General features: G+C 44.9%; 2 protein-coding genes across 2 annotated transcripts in view; one reads left to right on the top strand and one right to left on the bottom strand.

Moving 5' to 3' along the window:
• cftr (CF transmembrane conductance regulator) overlaps window positions 1-595 on the top strand; it is a 12,486-nt gene extending 11,891 nt beyond the window's left edge. Inside the window, 1 exon segment of the mRNA XM_034534525.1 lies at window positions 135-595. Within this exon segment, the coding sequence (XP_034390416.1) occupies window positions 135-350 (216 nt within the window). The 3' untranslated portion in view covers window positions 351-595.
• Window positions 596-3,178: 2,583 nt separating this feature from the next.
• The window catches only part of cttnbp2 (cortactin binding protein 2), a 58,379-nt gene continuing 49,057 nt past the window's right edge, over window positions 3,179-12,500 (bottom strand). Inside the window, exons 12-23 of the mRNA XM_034536121.1 lie at window positions 11,367-11,446; window positions 10,579-10,665; window positions 8,800-8,899; window positions 8,318-8,488; window positions 7,916-8,088; window positions 7,636-7,817; window positions 6,893-7,131; window positions 6,633-6,815; window positions 6,228-6,279; window positions 6,040-6,148; window positions 4,953-5,048; window positions 3,179-4,472 (exon numbers count right to left, since the gene is read on the bottom strand). Coding sequence (XP_034392012.1) covers window positions 4,158-4,472; window positions 4,953-5,048; window positions 6,040-6,148; window positions 6,228-6,279; window positions 6,633-6,815; window positions 6,893-7,131; window positions 7,636-7,817; window positions 7,916-8,088; window positions 8,318-8,488; window positions 8,800-8,899; window positions 10,579-10,665; window positions 11,367-11,446 — 1,787 coding nt within the window. The 3' untranslated portion in view covers window positions 3,179-4,157. The remainder of the gene's footprint in view (window positions 4,473-4,952; window positions 5,049-6,039; window positions 6,149-6,227; window positions 6,280-6,632; window positions 6,816-6,892; window positions 7,132-7,635; window positions 7,818-7,915; window positions 8,089-8,317; window positions 8,489-8,799; window positions 8,900-10,578; window positions 10,666-11,366; window positions 11,447-12,500) is intronic.

Here is a 12,500-nt window from a genome sequence, read left to right as displayed (position 1 = left end):
TTCCTCCTCCTTCCTCCTCTTCTTCCTCCTCCTCCTCCTCTCCTCCTTCTCCTCCCTCTTCCTCCTCTTCTTCCTCCTCCTATTCCTCCTTCCTTCTTCTCCTCTTCTTCCTCCTCCTCCTCCTCCTCCTCCAGATGATCGAGGGCAGCTCCATGAAGAGCTACGACTCCCTCCAGAAGCTGCTGAACGAGACGAGCCTCCTGAAACAGGCCATGAGCCCCTCCGACAGGCTCCGCCTCTTCCCGACGCTGCACCGCCTCAACTCCAGCAAGCGGGCGCCGCCGCCCACCGCCAAGATCTCATCGCTGCCGGAGGAGGCCGAAGACGAGGTCCACGACACTCGCCTCTGACCGACCAACACACACACACACACACACACACACACACACACACACACACACGAGGGTTCGATACCGATGATTTACGATACCCTCCCAGATTATTTTTGTTTATTAAATAGCACGAGAACTCAATTTGTAGATTTTTGCACTGAAAGAAAATGTAAAAAAAAAAAAAAATGGACATAGTTGTGATCAATATAAACCAGAAGCATTAAATCCTAAACTCTGGACTCTTCATTGATCCATTTAAAGTGCCTTTAACTTGGTCATGTCGTCCTTTGAGGGGGGGGCAGATACTTTTTTTTCACTTTTCAGTCTCTTAGATTGTTTTTAAAGTTGGACTGAACATCACTAACTAAAAATCAGCCGCTGTAGAAGTCTGACTTATTGATCTGATTTATCAACAACAATCCAATTTACCTCCTGAACAATTACAACGTTCACTCATCAAGTCGGCTTCAGGGAGCGAGCAGGAATAAAGAATATATATATATATATATATATATATATATATATATATATATATATATGTATATATATATAGTTCTCCAAGTGAGCATCTGTCCACACTAAAGGGCGACTCCTCTGGTTGTATAGAAGTCTATGCTTCATGTGTTAAAGCTGCATCCTCTCTCCTGACCACCAGGGGGCGACTCCTCTGGTTGTATAGAAGTCTATGCTTCATGTGTTAAAGCTGCATTCTCTCTCCTGACCACCAGGGGGCGACTCCTCTGGTTGTATAGAAGTCTATGCTTCATGTGTTAAAGCTGCATTCTCTCTCCTGACCACCAGGGGGCGACTCCTCTGGTTGTATAGAAGTCTATGCTTCATGTGTTAAAGCTGCATTCTCTCTCCTGACCACCAGGGGGCGACTCCTCTGGTTGTATAGAAGTCTATGCTTCATGTGTTAAAGCTGCATTCTCTCTCCTGACCACCAGGGGGCGACTCCTCTGGTTGTATAGAAGTCTATGCTTCATGTGTTAAAGCTGCATTCTCTCTCCTGACCACCAGGGGGCGACTCCTCTGGTTGTATAGAAGTCTATGCTTCGTGTGTTAAAGCTGCATTCTCTCTCCTGACCACCAGGGGGCGACTCCTCTGGTTGTATAGAAGTCTATGCTTCATGTGTTAAAGCTGCATTCTCTCTCCTGATCAATACAGCATGATGGTCATTTAGAGTCAAACAGACCATAAAGTAGGGTATGCTTTAGGGCGGGGCTTTCTGCGATTGACAGGTCGTTACCACGGCGTCGTCCCGTCTTGGAGTCGTCCATGTTTTCACTTCATGAAAGTTTAGTTGTACTTAGCTCCACCCTCTTTAAAAAAACAAAAGAAGAAAAGTTTAACCTTTTGTTGCAAAACAAGATGGCGCCGACCAAAATGACCTCAGAACCACAAACCAACCGTCGCCGTGACGACATTCAAACAGGGACTTAAAGCCCCGTTTACACACACAGATGTCTTCCCCTACCTTCTTTTATAAACGACTCTGAACGCTCGCCGGGCCACTAGGGGGCGATTTGGGTCATCCTTTAAAACACACACACACACACACACACACACACACACACACACACACTCCTAAAAGAGCGGAGACTCTGAGACCTTTATTTTTCTATCTGAATGCACTTTAGAGACTCCCCGAGGTACTCGGCATGAAACGGTCCTTCTTCCCTTTTGCTTCCTCCACAGGACGAAGCGTAGCTGGAGAACCTTTTGTCCACAAAACACCCTTTTTAATTCACTTTAATCTACTTTAATTTACTTTAATTCCTTCAGCCTCAGTTGCTGATGCCGATTCATTAAAAAGAAGAAAAAAAAGTGCATTTTCTATTTGAAATATATATTTTTTCAGACTTCCCACGCAACCCGGAGACGTGCGACTCCCAACATCTCTTTATTTGTCTTTATTTGTCTTTAATTGTCTTTATTTGGGGGAAAGAGTGCGTCGCTCCTTTCAAAGTTTTTGGAAAAGGTACCGCGGAGAAATGCCTCGATATGTGAACTGACATGTTTCTTTTTACAGAGTGAATTAAGAACAACGTTGTTTCTTACTCATAGGAAAGGGATGCAGATGTCCCCAAAATAAATAAATAAAATGTATAAATGTATTTGTTCAATCAACTATATTTTCAGTAAAACTATAAAGATTTTGAGAACGTCGTCGTCGTCTTTTTGTCCGTTTTGTTTCATGAGTTTATGGTTTAAAATCAACAGTTTCTACTTCAAATGCAACACAGATTATAATTATGTACTAATATATTATGTTTGTTGTTAGTATGGAACAAATAAAAACAACATTTTACCCACGGTTTGATACAAAACAAACTGCAAGTCTATAATTCCAATACAATAAATAAAATATTGTTTATTTATTTACTTTCTATAGGTTTCTCTCCATCTGAAATGTATATTTTTAAAAATACCTTGTTTCTAGCGACACCGGTGGTGATTAAGTGAACTGCAGTCAGCGTCCTGTAGAAAATGTCCTGTAGCGTCCTGTAGAAAATGTTTAAAGCTAATTAAATACAAGTGAAAATGGAATCATATATATATACGTATATATATATATACGTATATATATATAAAAAATCATATTTTGGGACTTTTGGTGATGTAAAATCCTGTGTTTAAAAAAAAGAAGAAAAAGCCTAATTAACCCAACAAAAAACACTTATGATTATATAATATCATATATAGATATTTTTTACTTTAACTGATTTGTTGCTGAAGACGATATTTAAAAATCATATTTTGGGACTTTCTTTTAAAATCCTGTGTTTAAAAAAAAAAGAAGAAAAAGAAAATGTTTTTTTTTTTTTTTAACAGTGCCATTTTAATGTTTGTGCTCGAAAGACAATTCTTTAAACTTCAAAACAGCTACAGATCAAAAACCATAAGTCGACTAAAATCTCTCCTGTACATATGTATAGATATATATATATATTTATATATTTAAACAATGTCCTCCTTCACAGAATACTCATCCTCAAAAGTAAAAAGAAAGTATGAATTACACGCCGCCGGGCTTAAAACACGACTCGATGGGCATTTAAAATATTTATTATGGCTTACAGCTGATAGGACACTTCTATTACTTATTGCCACAGCCCGTCACTCTGAAACAAGTGACGTCTTCACAACAAAAACTCCTTTTACAAACACTATGTACACAACTTTGTTGTTTTTTTGTTCAGTTAAGTTGTTTGTTTTTTTGATGCTTTTCATTTTGTTATTTTTCGTCACTGTACAAGCCGTCATATACCACGTACACCAATCTATAGAGCATTTAAAACGTACGGATTCTTATTTACAAATATATTTGGTAAAACCCTGATTCATTTTTCGACGGTACTTAAACCAACCTTGCAACTATTTAAAAGATAAAACGCTTGAATATCTCCAAATACTTAATAGCAAAAAAAAACAAAAACACGCCTACTCGTTTCTTTCTTTTCACCAAAAACAAACAAACAAACCAAAATAAAAGGCCTGTTTGTACCTTAAACCAGTAGGACGAGCACAGTATTTCACTTTAAGTACACAGAACTACCTTCATTACTGTGTTCGGAGGCAGTTTCCACCATTTAAATACTTTATATATCATCTACACTGGAATAAGGCGACAGTAAAGTAACCTCTCGTTTATTATCCCCGCCCCCCCCATTTAAAAGTCTTACCAATACTTCAAATACTGTGATAGAATAAAACTATGGTCCCCAAGTACACAACTGCAGTACAAGTACGAATACTAAAAGTCCAAAGGTCGTCGGGTACGTCGTCTTCGAGGTGTTCACAGTCGGAGGAGGGGGAGGCGTCTACTTGCTGCTGCTGCTGCTGCTGTGGTTGTTGTTGTTGTTTTCGTGCAGGTCTCTGTGGAGGATCCAGATGTCCTCGTGCGATTGGTTGCGTTCGTTGATGTTGTTGCGGTAGTTGTTGTCGTTGTTGGTCGGCTTCGTTCTGCCGCTGTTGGCGGCGTTTCTGCTGCGGCCGGAGGGCGTCGAGGCGGAGGCTCGCGTCTGCTGCCCCCTGCTGCTCGGGACGGGGAGCTGCGATTTGGAGCGAGAGCCGGCGCCGGAACGGCGGTCGGCGCTCTGGACGGGCGTCTGGCCGCCGGCGGCGTTGGTGACGGCCTGGAGGGGAACACGGACGGTTTGGTGAGTCGGAGACTATTTATTCCTCTTTTTTTAAATGTTTTTTTTTTTTTACATTCAAAAACACACTCGTTATCTCGTGGTCCTTCATTTAAAAAACGTCTAAATCCACTGAAGTTAAAACCTCATTGTCCGATAGTTTTTTATGATTATTGTCAATTGTTAATTAAATCTTTCTTGTTCTCAGGTCTCTTTTGTAAATGAGAATTAAATAAAAATAATTATATTTAACCATTTCCATACAAACAGGTAATAGTAGTAAACTAAACCACAGTGGTCGGCCAGGTGAGACATCTTTTATGACTATAATCAGACTTTTTACTGATTTATGAAATAGTCCCAGGAGCGTTACAGTAAGAAAACAACTAGAAAGTATTTTTCTTCTTCTTCTCTCCTCACGGATCACATGCGGTAGCAACGGTATATTCATTGGCGCTCGGTCACTTCCTGTCCGCTCACCGGCTGGACGGCGGCTTCCTGCTCGGCCGTGCGGGGGGGCGGGGCTTCACCGGGAGAGCTGGAGAACAGGATCAAGTCGTCTTTGGCCTGAGAGATCTGTGTGGTTGTATAAAAAAAAGAAGGTCATAACAGACAGACACGCAGACAGACAGACAGACAGACAGACAGACAGATAAGACAGACAGACAGACAGACAGATAAGACAGATAGACAGACAGACAGACAGACAGACAAGACAGATAGACAGACAGACAAGACAGATAGACAGACAGACAGACAGACAGACAGACAGACAGACAGACAGACAGACAGACAGACAAGACAGATAGACAGACAGACAGACAGACAGACAGACAGACAGACAGATAAGACAGACAGACAGACAAGACAGACAGATAGACAAGACAGACAGATAGACAGACAGACAGACAGACAGACAGATAAGACAGACAGACAAGACAGACAGACAGACAGACAGACAGACAGATAAGACAGACAGACAGACAGACAGACAGACAGATAAGACAGACAGACAGACAGACAGACAGACAGACAGATAAGACAGACAGACAGACAGACAAGACAGACAGATAGACAAGACAGACAGATAGACAGACAGACAGACAGACATACAGACAGACAAGACAGATAGACAGACAGACAGACAGACAGACATACAGACAGATAAGACAGACAGACAGACAAGACAGACAGACAGACAGACAGACAGATAGACAGACAGACAGACAGACAGATAAGACAGACAGACAGATAAGACAGATAGACAGACAGACAGACAGACAGACAGACAGACATACAGACAGATAAGACAGATAGACAGACAGACACGCAGACACGCAGACACACAGACAGACAGACAGACAGACAGACAGACAGACAGACGTACAGACAGACAGACACGCAGACACACAGACACACAGACAGACAGACAGACAGACAGACAGACAGACAGACAGACACGCAGACACACAGACACACAGACACACAGACAGACAGACAGACAGACAGACAGACAGACAAGACAGACAGACAGACAGACAGACAGACAGACAGACAGACAGACTACCTTGCTGATGTCCGGCTCCGACTTGCTGGAGCACAGGGTCTGCAGCTCTCTGATTAAGTCCGTCTCGTCGTCAGAGAACACAGACAGACCCTCCAGGCCTTCGGGTTCCCTACGAACACACCGCGTTCTGTTTAGTGACTTCACGTTTCGGGGTTTCGGGGGTTAACGATCGTCAAGGGAACACAAACCTCTGGGCGGCGCCGTCGGCGATGAAGCTGACGTCGGTGCTGGACAGCGAACCTGCGAACCGCAAGCGCACGAGCCAATGAAAAGGTGAATATGAACCGGTAAAACATGCTCTGAACTCAGGATGCAGCACATGTTCGGCCCACTAGAGGGCGCTGCACTCCCATCTGTGAAAGCGTCCAGAGCCTCACGTGGTCCCACCCCCCTTTCAAAAGAACCCGGAACACGGTGCGTTCAGGCGTCCCTCGGATTTAGCTTTAGTTAATGTTCCTGTTGACCGGGTCATCGGGGAACCGGTTCAAGTTTATTAATGCTTCTTAACCCTCTCTGCCTCTGTGAGGCTGTGTGGTCTACTTTACATCTGAAGGTCACGGTGCCCCCTGGAGGATCCAGGAGTGCCGTCTTACCCTCTCTGAAGGAACCCCCAGAGCTCCAGCTCAGGGCGGGGCCTCCCTTCTTCCGAGGACTCGTGTTGGATCGCCTCAACTTGCCGCCGTCCCGCCCCTTTCTGGCTCCTCCTCCCTTGTAGGAGCCGATGGCCGACAGAGGGAAGGTCCCGCCCCGAAACTCCAGCAGGTACCGGTCGATCTCTGCAGGAGACGATGAACAAATGTAAATGACGTGGTTCCCTACAGCTGGTGGAACCGCGGCGGCGAGGAACACGCACCGTGCCGAGGCAGAGGGCAGCCCTGGAGGACGGCCTTGTTGACCAGGATGCTGAGGGCGGCTTTCACCACAGCCTGCTGCCCGGCAGACAGGCCGCGGTTGCTAGGAGACGAGTGCTGCGACGGCGAGGAAGAAGAAGAGGAGGAGGAGGAGGAAGAGCAGCGCTTGGCTGTTACCCGCGAGATGACGGCTTCTTCCACGCGCGGGACGACCACGGCGTTCCAGAGCCGAGCCAACCACCTGAACACAGAGAGGTGAACCGCGGTCAGACGAGAATAAAAAGGGTCTTCTTGGGTTTTAATAAAATGTACCATATGGTAGTCAAATAAGTACCTAAAAAACTTTGTATAGTTTGCAAAAAGGTCGTAACAAATTCTAGAGTTTATAAAAAATAAATAAAAAGTACAGTCAAAAAACAAAAATCACAAAAAAAGCCATTTTAAAATTAATATAGTTTGTCAAAAAAGTCATTTAAAAATGTCTTTGTCCAGTATGTCTAAAGAACACTGTTAAAAAAAATCCATAGCAGGTCATCTTAAATGCTATAGAATTTAATTTAAATAAATAATAATAATAATAATAAATGTGCAGGCTCCTCATCATAAACCTGAAATAATCTTTTTTTTAGTTTATAGGTGCAATTTGATGCACAACACGCACACGCACATACACACACACACACACACACACACACACACACACACACACACACACACACACACACACACACACACACACACACACCTGACGACCGCCTGGGTGCTGTTGTTCAGCACCACGGGGCAGGACAGGAAGAGCCGCGGGCCCAGCAGAGCCTCGTGGGTCCCAAGGCGGGACAGGCAGGCGTTGAGCTGCTGCCAGACGAGGCTCACCCACAGCACGCAGCGCTCCATCACGCCGTCAGGTGACCAGACGCCGGTCCCCATCTGGAGGGGGCGGGGGTTTAGAGGAAGGGACACGAGTCTCAGTAGCAGCGTCACCCCCCCCCCCGATGATGCAGGAGTCTGAACCGAGCGGCACCGACCTTGTGGAGCAGCTTCCTGCGGAGGTGCCTTCCCAGGAGGCCGTGCAGCGGCTCGCGGTCCCAGCGCAGCGTCACCCAGCGGAAGTGCTGCTGCAGGCGGAGCTCTGACCCCTGGAGGCGGGGCTTGGACAGCGTCGCAATCAGGAAGCTGCCCTCGCGAAAGCGGTGCGGACCTTGAAGGGTCGAACATTTATTAACAACGAGTTATTCTGCTGTTCATTTTTAATATTTAAATGTTAACATCGGATACTAATCCTGGACAGAACGTGATCTTTTATCTATTTTCTTTTTTTGATTGGACGATGACAACTTCGTGTCTCTTTTTTCCACCACAAATAAGTCCCGTTTTGATATTTTAACGATGCAACATGAGCTCTATACAACGCCGTAGCTGCGTGGTACCGGCGTTGAGGACCAGCGGAGAGGCGGAGCCCCTGTTGTCCAGGCTGTGGCAGAGGTCTCCCAGCAGGCCCGTGAGGGAGGAGGCCTTCTCCAGTCCCTCCAGCAGCACCACCACACTGGGACCAGTGCGACCGCCCGGAGGCCCGGAGCCCGCCGCCGGAACCAGGAAGCCTGAGAGAGAGAGAGAGAGAGAGAGAGAGGGGAGAGAGAGAGAGAGAGAGAGAGAGAGAGAGAGAGAGAGAGACGCCTTCAGCCTGATCAATAACTCATGACACATATACAATGCGTTTACATTATATGGTTATACGGTTGTTTACTGATATGTAGACATTATTTTCTTTTTGTGGTGTCGGAGGACAAACGACGCACCATCCAAATCATTATGACTAATTTTCTCCAAAAAAAAGTGTGCACGTGTGTGTGTGTGTATGTGTGCGCACGTGTGTGTGTGTGTGTGTGTGCGTGCACGTGTCCGTCCCTACCACAGGCCACAAAGGTCTCCAGCAGCGTCTCCTTGGTCAGGCTCTCCTCCACCTCCACCCTCACCACGTCACAGCTGAGCCCGCCCATCTCCTGCTTGGACTGGGGGAGAGAGAGAGAGAGAGAGAGAGAGAGAGGGAGCGAGAGAGAGAGGAAGAGAGAGAGAGAGAGAGAGAGGGAGAGAGAGAGAGAGAGAGAGAGAGGGGTAAGACGGGAGCACGTTGTCATGGAAACAAAGAAAGTCGACTCCTACTACTTCCACTAGTGAGGAGCATTTCAATGAGCAGAGAGGAGAGCTCCGCTGTTTAAACGTCAGTGTGACATGTGAAGGTGTAAAGGTGGAGGTGTGAAGGTGTAAAGGTGGAGGTGTAAAGGTGTAAAGATGGAGGTGTAAAGGTGTAAAGATGGAGATGTAAAGGTGGAGGTGTGAAGGTGTAAAGGTGGAGGTGTAAAGGTGTAAAGATGGAGGTGTAAAGGTGGAGGTGTGAAGGTGTAAAGGTGGAGGTGTAAAGGTGGAGGTGTAAAGGTGTAAAGATGGAGGTGTAAAGGTGTAAAGATGGAGATGTAAAGGTGTAAAGGTGGAGGTGTAAAGGTGTAAAGATGGAGGTGTAAAGGTGGAGGTGTAAAGGTGTAAAGATGGAGTTGTAAAGGTGGAGGTGTAAATGTGGAGGTGTAAAGGTGTAAAGATGGAGGTGTAAAGGTGGAGGTGTGAGGGTGTAAAGGTGTAAATGTGTAAAGGTGGAGGTGTAAAGGTGGAGGTGTAAAGGTGTAAAGATGGAGGTGTAAAGGTGGAGGTGTAAAGGTGTAAAGATGGAGGTGTAAAGGTAGAGGTGTAAAGGTGTAAATATGGAGATGTAAAGGTGTAAAGGTGGAGGTGTAAAGGTGTAAAGATGGAGGTGTAAAGGTGGAGGTGTGAAGGTGGAGGTGTAAATGTGTAAAGGTGGAGGTGTGAAGGTGTAAAGGTGGAGGTGTAAAGGTGGAGGTGTAAAGGTGTAAATGTGTAAAGGTGGAGGTGTAAAGGTGGAGGTGTAAAGGTGTAAAGATGGAGGTGTAAAGGTGGAGGTGTAAAGGTGTAAAGATGGAGGTGTAAAGGTAGAGGTGTAAAGGTGTAAAGATGGAGATGTAAAGGTGTAAAGGTGGAGGTGTAAAGGTGTAAAGATGGAGGTGTAAAGGTGGAGGTGTGAAGGTGGAGGTGTGAAGGTGGAGGTGTAAATGTGTAAAGGTGGAGGTGTGAAGGTGTAAAGGTGGAGGTGTAAAGGTGTAAAGGTGGAGGTGTGAAGGTGGAGGTGTAAATGTGTAAAGATGGAGGTGTAAAGGTGGAGGTGTGAAGGTAGAGGTGTAAAGGTGTAAAGATGGAGGTGTAAAGGTGGAGGTGTAAAGGTGTAAAGATGGAGGTGTAAAGGTGTAAAGATGGAGATGTAAAGGTGGAGGTGTGAAGGTGTAAATGTGGAGGTGTAAAGGTGTAAAGATGGAGGTGTAAAGGTGGAGGTGTAAAGGTGTAAAGATGGAGGTGTAAAGGTGGAGGTGTGAAGGTGTAAATGTGGAGGTGTAAAGATGGAGGTGTAAAGGTGGAGGTGTAAAGGTGTAAAGATGGAGGTGTAAAGGTGGAGGTGTAAAGATGGAGGTGTAAAGGTGTAAAGATGGAGGTGTAAAGGTGTAAAGATGGAGGTGTAAAGGTGGAGGTGTGAAGGTGTAAATGTGGAGGTGTAAAGGTGTAAAGATGGAGGTGTAAAGGTGGAGGTGTGAAGGTGGAGGTGTGAAGGTGGACTTGGTGGACACACCTTGACACAGCGGGCGACCAGACTGGCGATGGGTTCCTCACAGCTGCCCTCAAGGCCATGAAAGATGAGGGTTCCATACTGTTCCACCTGGAGGGGGGGGGGGGGGGGGAGAGAGAGAGAGAGAGAGAAAAGGGGGAGAGAGACACAGAGAGAGAGAGAGAGAGAGAGGTTTACTAATCTCTTCTCGTTCATTTCCAACACTCCTTTAACTGAATGAGATGATGAACGTGTGTCCGTGTCAGTCGTCGTAAACTTGTGACGGTAAACAACACGTCTGGTTATTGATCAACTGGATCAAACGCGTTGCAGCACCAAACTTTCTATAAATAAAAAAACCGTTGCCACGGCGACGATCTAAACTGAGACACACTCGCTGTGGATTAAAGCTTAAATATAACGTCATGAAGAGGTGTGATTCAGAAACATTGAACAGACACGACAGACACATATATATATATATATATATATATATATATATATAAATATATATATATATATATATATATCTGTATATATATATATATCTGTGTGTATATATATATATCTGTGTGTATATATATATATCTGTATATATATATATATATATATATATGTCAAATGTAAATTTCTCGTCTGGTTTTCCCCTCCACAGCCAGCACACTGCAGCTTTAATCCTCCCTTTCCTTTCATCCCTCACTCACTTCATCTCTCTCTCTCTCTCTCTTTACCATCCCCCCCCCCCCCCTCTATTTGTTGACATCTTACTCATCGAAGCCCTCGCAGTCCTTTGTTGTGTGTTTGTTGCGTACCAGACGGACGTAGTTGTGCAGCAGCGGCAGCGGGAAGAGGTGTTCCAGAGCCAACTCATCGAGACACGACTCAGACAGACCTGCACACACACACACACACACACACACACACACACACACACACATTAAATCCTGCAACCCGCACAGCTCCATCTCCTCCGTCACGCGGCTGCAGACCTTCAAGGAAACCGTAGTGTTGTTTTTTTAATGAACATTTCTTTCTTCTTAGTTCCTTTCTAAGTGTGTAAGTGGAAGTTCACAGGATGTCACCTGGAAATAACTATTCAAAGTAATTTAGCACTAATTAGAGAGAAAACCTCTAATTACTTCCAATTAATTGTCATATTAATCCAGAGAGTGTTTTAGTCACTGAACACAGAGAAATTATTAATTTGTTATGACCTATGCATACATATATTTCCACATGGGGAGTAAAGTTTGCAATGATAAGTGGATATCTTCTTCTTAAAGACTGGGAGGAGGCGGAGACTTGGAGGAGGGGGCGGAGTCTGGGAGGAGGAGGGTTGTCCAACCAGAGCTTAAGGATTGGAAAGTCCTCTTAGCTGACAACCATCTCCATCCATGAAAGATATTAATAGCATTTAGTAAATTATGATCCATTTAGAGTCAGAAAGACCATAAAGCAGGGTGTGCTTTAGGGCGGGGCTACAAGGTGATTGACAGGTCGCTACCAGGGCTTCTTCTTTAACTCTTTCACAGCGTGTTTTAATGTTCATGACAGTTAATTGTAACATTTCTGGAGACCTAAATATAATCGCAATCCTTTTAGTGTCACTGATGGTTGAACATAAACAAGATGGCTACAATGTTACACAATGAGGCACCACGGCCATCTGTTGTTATTTGTTTGTATGCAGTTGATGCAGCAACACCGTGTGTTTGGATCTAAACATACAATTATATAATGCACATGCAGTACTTCTATTTTTAAATTGTTCTTAGGACAGTGTTAATTTTAAATTAGGCTGATTATTATTCTATTTATTCATATATATTCAAATGTTCTGGCCTAAATGTTCCTTGCCGGCGGTGTGACTCAGATCGCCCACGTCACAAACAGAAATCTGAGAGTCCCTTTAATGTTGTGATCCGTGACGGTTCTGGCTCTGGTTC

The sequence above is a fragment of the Cyclopterus lumpus genome, chromosome 6, assembly GCF_009769545.1.
Source record: "Cyclopterus lumpus isolate fCycLum1 chromosome 6, fCycLum1.pri, whole genome shotgun sequence".
Lineage (NCBI taxonomy): Eukaryota > Metazoa > Chordata > Actinopteri > Perciformes > Cyclopteridae > Cyclopterus > Cyclopterus lumpus.
The sequence above is the reverse complement of the archived record's forward strand: the minus strand, read 5'-3'. Positions and strand labels throughout refer to the sequence as shown.